At 34.7% G+C, this 13,681-nt stretch overlaps 1 protein-coding gene across 5 annotated transcripts in view; it reads right to left on the bottom strand.

Annotated features, from left to right (window-relative positions):
- Positions 1 to 530: 530 nt before the first annotated feature.
- The window catches only part of LOC121375259 (protein Fe65 homolog), a 127,967-nt gene continuing 114,816 nt past the window's right edge, over positions 531 to 13,681 (bottom strand). For 3 of the 5 annotated variants that reach the window (XM_041502625.1, XM_041502628.1, XM_041502627.1), the window contains 3 exons: positions 10,202 to 10,267; positions 5,425 to 5,533; positions 531 to 2,344 (listed from right to left, as the gene is read on the bottom strand). In XM_041502625.1, coding sequence (XP_041358559.1) covers positions 5,435 to 5,533; positions 10,202 to 10,267 — 165 coding nt within the window. In that variant the 3' untranslated portion in view covers positions 531 to 2,344; positions 5,425 to 5,434. Of the gene's footprint in view, positions 2,345 to 5,420; positions 5,534 to 10,201; positions 10,268 to 13,681 lie in introns of all 5 variants that reach the window. The other 2 variants (XM_041502626.1, XM_041502629.1) reach the window with 2 other exon arrangements.

Below are 13,681 nucleotides of genomic sequence, written 5' to 3'. Positions count from 1 at the left end.
AAAAATGAAATATATTTATGTCACAATAATAAGTTTAAAAACTAGACTAAATTATATACAATCAATCTTTGACATTAGATACATATAAATAACTAACAAATATAAATAATTGATTGCTTCAAACTGATATTAAAGATCCAAACTGATACAAACACAAAATAAAAAATACCCCCCCCCCCCAAAAAAAAATTCTTTTGTTGAAATGTAGTGTCCAGCACTTAGTTGTATGTTAAAAAATATCATAAAATGCTTGATTATTTTGAAATGAGTTTAGAGAAATTCTTCTAATTGTTTTTAAAGTGATGATATCAGACTGATTTGAGACCTACAAAACCCAGGGCCCAATTTCACAAAACATCGTAAGCCTAGTTTTTCACGTAAACATAAATCTATGACTAAACCACAATTCTTATTACTATTATCGCACAGCAAATACAGTTAGAAATACACATATTTCATTTTCTTTTGTCTTTAAAATGCTCCATCATCGGTATTGATGTAATTTTCTGCATGAAATAGATGCCAAATACATGTAAACACACGAATGGTATAACTACCAGTAGCAGACGTAAACTTTACATTGTTTAGTGAAATAGGCCCATGTTTATTTATATTCATTAAACTGATAAACTGATAAAAAAAATATTATAAATACTTGGCAATGATTGCACAAGACTTGGCTTTTGTTGTAATGTTTATCTAGTATATACATGAACACATTTTCCTGATCATACCAGAAACATAAAATTTTATTTAAATTTGAAGTTTGATTTCATCCTGTCAGTGAACACTCTATGGGAGAAAAATATAATCTTTTAATATGTAGAATATGGCTATTCTATCCAATAGTAAATAAACTGATGCCAGGAACTTGGCAAGCACCATTTCAAATTATGTACCCTCACATAGAATAGCTGTATGTTACATTGGTATATTCACAATGTATAAATGCACAAAATCTGGGATTTTTTACACTCTCTTTTTGTACATTTGATCATTACCCTCTCTTCCCAACGTTGTATGGGTATACATAAAATAAAATGTAAAAAGATCAAAATAAATCTTTCATGTTTGTGTTTTGAGATGCCACAAATAACCGGACAACTACTGTGGCCTTAATGTTCAACATTATATTTTAACGCAAAAAACATTTGAGCTACATTTATGTTTTATTCTTGGGCAAATTTTATGTATATAAAATTGAGCACTACAAGAGAAAATAAAAAGCCAGAACACAGAGCCACAGTTTGAACAATAGTGTGTGAAAGACAAACAAAATTATTACTCAACTGGGATGGCTAAAACTCATCCCTTAATAAAACAACTATTCTAAAAACAAAGTGACTTAATACATGGATCACATGAGAAAAACATAAGTTCAAATAAAACAAAGTAAATTGGCTGACAAATAAGATTAATAATAGACAATAAGCTAGTTTTTTTAAAATTAAGATTCTGTCCCATATAAAACGGTTCAAAAAGGACACAAACTTAATTAAAAAAGAAATCAACTGAAAAATAACTTATTATTCCATTTATTACTCAAGCTTGATTTTACTGTTAGTTTTATGTACGATATTGAGAAGGAACCCCCACCCCCACCCCCAACAATTTAAGCCACATAATTATTACATTATATAACTTCAGATTTCATTTTACACAAAACTGAAATAATAGTGATGAAATAAAAACAACCCCAGAAGTAAAAAAACTAAATTAACTAGTTTGGTATTATTCAAATGAATTTCCAAAACTGTGTTGTAAATTTGTTTTAAACAAATAATGCCCCTTCTACCAGATTCATTTCATAAATGTTTTGTCGATATAAAATTCCTTTTTCCATTGCACATTCCCTTCACTGATTTTTATCCCGAAGTATGTACACTGTATTATAAAAAAACACATTAAAACACACAAATAAATTATGAAATAACAGGACAATTGATAAAAAACCCAGCTGAACATTGAAATGCGTTGTACTGTATGTTTGAATTCAACAAGTCTTGTATGCACTAAGACAGCGTATTTTGGAACCTACTAAACAAACTGTGATTTTTGTATATTTAAAACTCGGAACACACACACACACTTGATGACTGAGTATAAAACATCGAGCAATAGCACTAAGACTATGAGATGATAAACATCTATTTAGGAATACGCAGATTCTCGACTCGACCCCACCGGAGTGAGTCACAAGCTGAAACAATGCAGACACTGAGACTACAATACTGTGCCCTTGTCGGTCTCCCCTTGTCACAGAACGGCTTCACTTGGGTGAGGCGAGCTGGGTGATCGACTCTAACATAGACTGCACACTCTGTTTCAAGCTGCTTCGAAGATTCTGCAGAAATAAATCAGACATGTTGGTTAAAAACTGTAGCAATTATACATATCACTGCTCCTAATTGTAAAACAATATTCTAATAGCTTTTCAACTGAACAGCTGTAAATAATTAAACTTTTTTTTCACAGACATGATGGTTAAAAATTGTAGCAATTAGATCACTGCTCCTAATTGTAAAACAATATTCTAATAGTTTTTGAACTGAACTGCTGTAAATAATTAAATTAACCTTTTTTATTTCTATGAATCAAGCCTTTTAAATGTCGCAGAGATTGGTCCAATACGCGGAATAAAGGTTTACACCAATATACATTCAACAAAATAATAGGTGCATCAAAGACACTATATGATTAGATTTATGCGTGTTAAAACATTGTCCTAAAATTAATAGATAATTTTAAACACTTCAATTTATTTCAGTAGTTGTGCAAGTGTTCTCTACATCACATCCTTCCTAAAATACTGAATCGAAGTGTTTACAAATACTGGGGCATTTCTTGAAACAATTTCAGTAGTTTACCGTATCATGCAAGAATTAAATCCTGAAATAATTTTATGAACAGAAAACCCTTCCTCCAAATAATTTTAAATACATAATGGTTATGTTAAAAAAAATCTCAATATATTGAAAAAAATAATCTGTATTAGTACAAATATATTTGACGAGATAATATAATGAACGACACAAAGAGAATCAGATGAGGTAGCCAAGACAGAACATTGAAAGTTAGAAGAAGAATTGAGTTATGTGCTGAACACCTCCAGGTTAATCACCAAGGCAGGAAGAGAGGGATTCCAAACCAAGAAGCATTCCAAAGAGTGCTTGCTCCATTTTGCAGCTTAACAGTGTAACACAGGGCAATACACATGCAACAACCATGAACAAAACAATGTGCTTGTGTCAATACAATTGTTAAGTTTTAATTTTCTTTATTCACAGCCAAGGCAAGGCTCAGCTTAATTAAATACAAGCTTTTAACTAGAATTGGCACAGCACCTACTGTATATGACACAACAGTAGTCAACTTGTAACAAGAATTAACACAGTACCTACAGGGCATGGCATAGAGTCAACTTGAAACTAGAACTAGCACAGTATCTACAGTACACATGACAATGGTAGGGTCAACTCAAAACTAGAATTAGCACAGTATCTACAGTACATGACACACAGGTAGGGTCAACTCAAAACTAGAACTAGCACAGTATCTACAGTACATGACACACTGGTAGGGTCAACTTGTAACAAGAATTGGCACAGTATCTACAGTACACATGACAAAGGTAGGGTCAACTTGAAACTAGAATTGGCGCAGTATCTACAATACATGACACCCCGGTAGGGTCAACACAAAACTAGAATTAGCACAGTATCTACAGTACATGACACACCGGTAGGGTCAACTCAAAACTAGAACTACCACAGTATCTAGAGTACACATGACACACCGGTTGGGTCAACTTGTAACTAGAATTGGCACAGTATCTACAGTACATGACACAACGGTAGGGTCAACTTGTAACTAGAATTGGCACAGTATCTACAGTACACATGACACAACAGTAGTCATCTTGTAACTAGAATTGACACAGTATCTACAGTACACATGACACAACGGTAGTCAACTTGTAATTAGAATTGGCACAGTATCTACAGTACACATGACACAACGGTAGTCATCTTGTAACTAGAATTAGCACAGTATCTACAGTACATGACACAATGGTAGGGTCAACTTGTAACTAGAATTGGCACAGTATCTACAGTACACATGACACAACAGTAGGGTCAACTTGTAACTAGAACTGGTACAGTATCTACAGTACATGACACACCAGTAGGGTCAACTTGTAACTAGAACTAGCACAGTATCTATAGTACATGACACAATGGTAGTCGTCTTGTAACTAGAATTAGCACAATATCTACAGTACATGACACAACGGTAGAGTCATCTTGTAACTAGAATTGGCACAGTATCTACAGTACATGACACAATGGCAGTCAACTTGAAACTAGAATTGGCACGGTATCTACAGTACATGACACAACGGTAGTCATCTTGTAACTAAAATTAGCACAGTAGAAGACATAACTATAAAGTGAACTAGCAACCAACAGTTGATTGTTATTGCCCAATGGAACACTACAGTAACTACATAGGTCTTTGGGTCTCTTAACTATTGGGGGCGGGATGTAACCCAGTGGTAAAGCGCTCGCTCGATGCACGGTCGGTCTGGGATCGATCCCCATTAATGGGCCCATTGGGCTATTTCTCGTTCCAGCTAGTGCACCACGACTGGCATATCAAAGGCCATGGTATGTACTACCCTGTCTGTGGGATAGTGCATATAATAGATTCCTTGCTGCTTATCGAAAAGAGAAGCCCATGGAGTGGCGACAGCGGGTTTCCTCTCTCAATATCTGTGTGGTCCTTAACCATATGTCTGATGCCATATAACTGTGAATAAAACGTGTTGAGTATGTCGTTAAATAAAAGATTGCCTTCCTTCCGTAACTATTGGTTCATCTAGTTACTTTTATACATTTCTCTGGTTTAACACCTTCCACACAGTTAATCAGTGAAAAAGACCAAAACTTTTTTCTATGACCCCTATACATTTTGTCTCTGTTGTTGTTTGTGCACTGTATGTTTTTAAGAATATATTTCAATAGCTGTGAAGATGTTATTGTAAAAATAAATGTTTATATTCTAATTTTAAAAAATGTCTCATCTTTGAAGATGCTACTGTGACCATACACATACCATGAAAACATAACTTTGAAAATGTATGAACATAAGTCAGTGATTACAAAAAACACTGAACATCTATGAACACTGATGTCAGTGGACATTACTTTGAAAATGTATGAACATACATTGTAAGTCAATGATTACAAAAAACAATGAACATTGATGTCAGTGGACATTAAGACGTTACTATGAACGCAAAGACAAGCACCACATTGTTGTGAACGATGTAAGGAGACACACAAAGAAGCAAGGTACCACTGCTGCTGCAAAATGAAGCCATGCAGGGCAGTTTGAGAGGGGTGCACGAGGTAGGTTACCTACGCTGAGCGACTCAGCACTGGCCTGCCTTCTTGGTTTTTAGAATACCAATGACATTCTGAACACTTTGAACACTTGCTTTAACACCTGCTTTTAGTGCCGCGCCCAGGCCCTGCAGTGAAGAGAAACATAATGATGACTCAACAAAATAGAAACCAAAAATACAAAGCAATTCTATATAATTTAAAAAAAAAACAAAAAAAAAAAAAACAAATCCACAATGAAGTTTCTTTCATAAACATAATTGTGTATAAGTGGCATGCTCACAAAACAAACAAAAAAACAAACAAACTTTTTAATATTTTGAGAACTTAAAGAAAGCAAAAATAATGAGTTATTTCATTTGATTTCAATCTTAGAGCATGGCCTCAATAGCTGTGTTTTCTTGTTCCAACCAATGCACCACAACTGGACAAAGGCCATTGATTGTGCTTTCCTGTCCGTGGGAAAGTGCATATAAAAGATCCCTTTCTGCATTAGAGAAAATGTAGCGGGTTTTCTCTAATGACTAAGAGTCAAATTAAAAAAAATTCAAGAGCTCTGAATTATTGATGTTTTCACTATTAATTTATCAAACATTGCTTGCTTGAACCATCTGACTAATGTATTGTTTCAGTAAGAGTCCAATATAGAGTTAATTCCCCTTCACTTGTGCTAAGGAATAAGTTAGGCCATGATTCTGATGCATCAGCTGAGACATGCAAGTACAGACACCAACAATTTACTGATGTAAGAAAATTAGAAAATGTTATAATCATTGAAGACATTAAAAAACTGTGTTGAGTGTCACAGACTCTGAAGTACATGCTCATTATGCAAAATACTAAATACACTGATATATTTGACTGTTGTAAAATGTGTGTGTCTGTGCCGATGCAGTGAAATCGCAACCTAACTGTTAATTTCAGTTTTCACTTATTTTTCAGTCAATACATTTATTTCAAACACAACTGAAACAGGTAGATGGTGTTTAATTATATTTAACTGAAGAAAATGAAACACTGTTTGAACTTCAAAATTATTTTGTTCCCAAAATATTAAAAAAAATACCCAACACTAAGGACTGAATTTACAAAGCCTGTTTGTGACTTACACGCGTCTAACTACATACATTTACAAGGCTCAAACACCTGTTTATGTCTTACATGCATCTAACTACATACATCTACAATGCTCAAACACCTGTTTAGGTCTTACATGCATCTAACTACATACATCTACAATGCTCAAACACCTGTTTAGGTCTTACACACGTCTAACTACATACATCTACAATGCTCAAACACCTGTTTGTGACTTACACGCGTCTAACTACATACATCTACAATGCTCAAACACCTGTTTGTGACTTACACGCGTCTAACTACATACATCTACAAGGCTCAAACACCTGTTTGTGACTTACACGCGTCTAACTACATACATCTACAATGCTCAAACACCTGTTTGTGACTTACACGCGTCTAACTACATACGTCTAACTACATACATCTACAATGCTCAAACACCTGTTTGTGTCTTACACGCATCTAACTACATACATCTACAAGGCTCAAACACCTGTTTATGTCTTACACGCGTCTAACTACATACATCTACAAGGCTCAAACACCTGTTTGTGACTTACACGCGTCTAACTACATACATCTACAAGGCTCAAACACCTGTTTGTGACTTACACGCGTCTAACTACATACATCTACAAGGCTCAAACACCTGTTTGTGACTTACATACGTCTAACTACATACATCTACAATGCTCAAACACCTGTTTGTGACTTACACGCGTCTAACTACATACGTCTAACTACATACATCTACAATGCTCAAACACCTGTTTGTGTCTTACACGCATCTAACTACATACATCTACAAGGCTCAAACACCTGTTTGTGACTTACACGCATCTAACTACATACATCTACAATGCTCAAACACCTGTTTGTGACTTACACGCGTCTAACTACATACGTCTAACTACATACATCTACAATGCTCAAACACCTGTTTGTGTCTTACACGCATCTAACTACATACATCTACAAGGCTCAAACACCTGTTTGTGACTTACATACGTCTAACTACATACATCTACAATGCTCAAACACCTGTTTGTGACTTACACGCGTCTAACTACATACGTCTAACTACATACATCTACAATGCTCAAACACCTGTTTGTGTCTTACACGCATCTAACTACATACATCTACAAGGCTCAAACACCTGTTTGTGACTTACATACGTCTAACTACATACATCTACAATGCTCAAACACCTGTTTGTGACTTACACGCGTCTAACTACATACGTCTAACTACATACATCTACAATGCTCAAACACCTGTTTGTGTCTTACACGCATCTAACTACATACATCTACAAGGCTCAAACACCTGTTTGTGACTTACACGCATCTAACTACATACATCTACAATGCTCAAACACCTGTTTGTGACTTACACGCGTCTAACTACATACGTCTAACTACATACATCTACAATGCTCAAACACCTGTTTGTGTCTTACACGCATCTAACTACATACATCTACAAGGCTCAAACACCTGTTTGTGACTTACACGCGTCTAACTACATACATCTACAAGGCTCAAACACCTGTTTGTGACTTACATGCATCTAACTACATACATCTACAAGGCTCAAACACCTGTTTGTGTCTTACACGCATCTAACTACATACATCTACAAGGCTCAAACACCTGTTTATGTCTTACACGCGTCTAACTACATACATCTACAAGGCTCAAACACCTGTTTGTGACTTACATGCATCTAACTACATACATCTACAAGGCTCAAACACCTGTTTATGTCTTACACGCGTCTAACTACATACATCTACAAGGCTCAAACACCTGTTTATGTCTTACACGCGTCTAACTACATACATCTACAAGGCTCAAACACCTGTTTATGTCTTACACACGTCTAACTACATACATCTACAAGGCTCAAACACCTGTTTATGTCTTACACGCGTCTAACTACATACATCTACAAGGCTCAAACACCTGTTTATGTCTTACACGCGTCTAACTACATACATCTACAAGGCTCAAACACCTGTTTGTGACTTACACGCGTCTAACTACATACATCTACAAGGCTCAAACACCTGTTTGTGACTTACACGCGTCTAACTACATACATCTACAAGGCTCAAACACCTGTTTGTGACTTACACGCGTCTAACTACATACATCTACAAGGCTCAAACACCTGTTTATGTCTTACACGCGTCTAACTACATACATCTACAAGGCTCAAACACCTGTTTATGTCTTACACGCGTCTAACTACATACATCTACAAGGCTCAAACACCTGCGTTTAAGCTAAACAGGTTTCTTAAATTCGGCCCTGAATATTTACCATAAATGCTTGATATAAAGTAATAAACTGATTAATTTTCAAAATACAAGGTACTTTTAGTTGATTATTAATCTACCATCCAGGTGCAAACTGATCATTAATAAAACAAATTTCATCATACTCCAAACACTACTGTAAAGATTTGTTTTTTTTTGTTTTTGTTTTTTGCAATAAAAAAAAAACCCAGAAAAAAATAAAAAATATATCAGTTTAAGATTTATGTTGATAACTCCGTCTCAAATGAAATGAAAAACCAAAAATAACAACAAAAATACCCAACAATACAAAACAAAAAACCCTTACAACAACCCCCTCCTGCACACACACCCCACAAAAAAACAGAGCATGAAATGGTTACTTACATTATAACATTGTAATATAATAAAATACTCCCAAAAATATTTTACAGACATAAAAAAAATGAATGGTAAACATAAAGAAAGAATAAAATCACATAACTTCTCCACTGCAAGGAAATGCAGCAATTACAAAATTTGACCATTTTATCAGTGAAGTAATATGTGTTGTCTCTTTTGTAACTGCTGCGCTCTGTCAGTTGAGTACTTGCTTGAGGTGCTTGCGTCGCAGGATCGAACCACACCGGTGGATCCAGTCACCTGATTGGGGTTTTTTCTTTTTCCAACCAATGTACCACAACTGGACAAGGGCCGTAATATGTACTTTCCTGTCTGTGGGAAAGTGCATATAAAAGATCCCAAAAATATAGCGGGTTTCTTCTGCTGACTATATGTGTCAAAATTACCAAATATTTGACATCCAACAGCCAATGATTCATTGATCAATGTGCTCCAGTGGTGTCGTTAAACAAAACAAACATATGTTTATTGCCAGATATGTTTTTCAAACTGTATACCCGTCCGTAAAGAGTAACCATTAAGAAATGTCAAAAGAGTGGGTTAACATTTACTGTAGGCATAGATTCTGTGTAAACAGAAAAATGTGGTTTAACTCATAGTTCGGTGAACTGACTCTATATAAATCAAGATCTGTTGTTATAATCCTCTGTAGTCTGGACTTACTGTTTGGTCATAAACTACATGTAATGGTATATGAGAGGAAAACCCTTTTTTAAAGGCACACTGCCAATATATGTTCAGTATAATATTAACTTGATATACTCAGTCATCTAGATAATATAAAAACTAGGTTCTGTTGATATGTCGAGGAATGACACTTGAATCACTAAAGTTTTTTCTTCTTATTTTTTGCCATTTTAAAAATCAATCATAAGTCTTTTGAACAGATTTCTTTCCTATTTTTATTAGTACAATTATACATACTTAAGAAGGAAAGACTAGTGGATATTTATTCTGGCTAGTGGATTGAAACACCCATTCTAGAAGACCTGCTGAATGAGTGACTAACCTTTCCTCCAGATGGAGTTGTTGGCGTCTGCGGCTTGTGAGAATCGAGAGCTTTCTGGTATCTCAGCTGTAAGAGAATAGTGACAGAAAAATAACAACAATATTACATTGAATAGCTGCTTTCAGTCTGATGAGTGACTTGTATTAAAACTTGAGAGAAGTGTAAAACTGGAGCCATGTAAACCAGTTTGGTGGTTTCCATCCTATCACATTAGATGCAAATACCAGTCTATAAAGGCTTGGCCTCTTGAAAATGCTTCAGGTAAGACAGAATAATTGACTCGACAGCATCACAGTTTTGTAGATAATATAATAAATGTTGACTTTAAAAACCCAATACACAGTAATTGTATTAGTATGGTTATAGTCAAATATCAGAATAGTGACGCACTTTAGTCACACAATGATATTCTGTATCCTTGACTGTCTTACACAAACAAAATAATGTTCTCTATATGACTAATTTTAGACTAAGATTACCTTGCAAGCAGCCTCGATTGTTACACACAAACAAAATAAATTTCTCTATATGACTAATTTTAGACTAAGATTATCTTGCAAGCAGCTTCGATTGTCACACACAAACAGAATATTCTCCATACGACTAATTTTAGACTAAGATTACATGTACCTTGCAAGCAGCCTCGATTGTCACACACAAACAGAATATTCTCTATATGACTAATTTTAGACTAAGATTACCTTGCAAGCAGCCTCGATTGTCACACACAAACAGAATATTCTCTATATGACTAACTTAAAACTAAGATTACCTTGCAAGCAGCCTCGATTGTCACACACAAACAGAATATTCTCTATATGACTAATTTTAGACTAAGATTACCTTGCAAGTAGTCCCGATTGTCACACACAAACACAATATTCTCTATATGACTAATTTTAGACCATGATTACCTTGCAAGCAGCCTCGATTGTTATACACAAACACAATATTCTCTATATGTCTAATTTTAAACTAAGATTACCTTGCAAGCAGCCTCGATTGTTATACACAAACACAATATTCTCTATATGACTAATTTTAGACTAAGATTACCTTGCAAGCAGCCTCGATTGTTATACACAAACACAATATTCTCTATATGACTAATTTTAAACTAAGATTACCTTGCAAGCAGCCTCGCTTGTCACACACAAACACAATATTCTCTATATGACTAATTTTAGACTAAGATTACCTTGCAAGCAGCTTCGATTGTCACACACAAACAGAATATTCTCTATATGACTAATTTTAAACTAAGATTACCTTGCAAGTAGTCCCGATTGTCACACACAAACACAATATTCTGTATATGACTAATTTGAAACTAAGATTACCTTGCACGCAGTCCCGATTGTCACACACAAACACAATATTCTGTATATGACTAATTTAAAACTAAGATTACCTTGCACGCAGTCTCGATTGTCACACACAAACAGAATATTCTCTATATGACTAATTTTAAACTAAGATTACCTTGCAAGCAGCCTCGATTGTCACACACAAACACAATATTCTCTATATGACTAATTTTAGACTAAGATTACCTTGCAAGCAGCTTCGATTGTCACACACAAACAGAATATTCTCTATATGACTAATTTTAAACTAAGATTACCTTGCAAGTAGTCCCGATTGTCACACACAAACACAATATTCTGTATATGACTAATTTAAAACTAAGATTACCTTGCACGCAGTCTCGATTGTCACACACAAACACAATATTCTCTACATGACTAATTTTAAACTAAGATTACCTTGCAAGCAGCCTCGATTGTCACACACAAACACAATATTCCCTATATGACTAATTTTAGACTAAGATTACCTTGCAAGCAGCCTCGATTGTTATACACAAACACAATATTCTCTATATGACTAATTTTAAACTAAGATTACCTTGCAAGCAGCCTCGATTGTCACATACAAACACAATATTCTCTATACGACTAATTTTAGACTAAGATTACCTTGCAAGCAGCCTCGATTGTTATACACAAACACAATATTCTCTATATGTCTAATTTTAAACTAAGATTACCTTGCAAGCAGCCTCGATTGTTATACACAAACACAATATTCTCTATATGACTAATTTTAGACTAAGATTACCTTGCAAGCAGCCTCGATTGTTATACACAAACACAATATTCTCTATATGACTAATTTTAAACTAAGATTACCTTGCAAGCAGCCTCGCTTGTCACACACAAACACAATATTCTCTGTATGACTAATTTTAGACTAAGATTACCTTGCAAGCAGCTTCGATTGTCACACACAAACAGAATATTCTCTATATGACTAATTTTAAACTAAGATTACCTTGCAAGTAGTCCCGATTGTCACACACAAACACAATATTCTCTATATATCTAATTTAAAACTAAGATTACCTTGCAAGTAGTCCCGATTGTCACACACAAACACAATATTCTGTATATGACTAATTTAAAACTAAGATTACCTTGCACGCAGTCTCAATTGTCACACACAAACACAATATTCTCTACATGACTAATTTTAAACTAAGATTACCTTGCAAGCAGCCTCGATTGTCACACACAAACACAATATTCCCTATATGACTAATTTTAGACTAAGATTACCTTGCACGCAGTCTCGATTGTCACACACAAACACAATATTCTCTACATGACTAATTTTAAACTAAGATTACCTTGCAAGCAGCCTCGATTGTCACACACAAACACAATATTCCCTATATGACTAATTTTAGACTAAGATTACCTTGCAAGCAGCCTCGATTGTTATACACAAACACAATATTCTCTATATGACTAATTTTAAACTAAGATTACCTTGCAAGCAGCCTCGATTGTCACATACAAACACAATATTCTCTATATGACTAATTTTAGACTAAGATTACCTTGCAAGCAGCCTCGATTGTTATACACAAACACAATATTCTCTATATGTCTAATTATAAACTAAGATTACCTTGCAAGCAGCCTCGATTGTTATACACAAACACAATATTCTCTATATGACTAATTTTAGACTAAGATTACCTTGCAAGCAGCCTTGATTGTTATACACAAACACAATATTCTCTATATGACTAATTTTAAACTAAGATTACCTTGCAAGCAGCCTCGCTTGTCACACACAAACAGAATATTCTCTATATGACTAATTTTAAACTAAGATTACCTTGCAAGCAGCCTCGCTTGTCACACACAAACACAATATTCTCTGTATGACTAATTTTAGACTAAGATTACCTTGCAAGCAGCTTCGATTGTCACACACAAACAGAATATTCTCTATATGACTAATTTTAAACTAAGATTACCTTGCAAGTAGTCCCGATTGTCACACACAAACACAATATTCTCTATATATCTAATTTAAAACTAAGATTACCTTGCAAGTAGTCCCGATTGTCACACACAAACACAATATTCTGTATATGACTAATTTAAAACTAAGATTACCTTGCACGCA

This window comes from Gigantopelta aegis, chromosome 6 (genome assembly GCF_016097555.1).
Source record: "Gigantopelta aegis isolate Gae_Host chromosome 6, Gae_host_genome, whole genome shotgun sequence".
Classification (NCBI taxonomy): Eukaryota; Metazoa; Mollusca; class Gastropoda; order Neomphalida; family Peltospiridae; genus Gigantopelta; species Gigantopelta aegis.
This window is presented reverse-complemented; position numbering and strand designations above follow the sequence as displayed.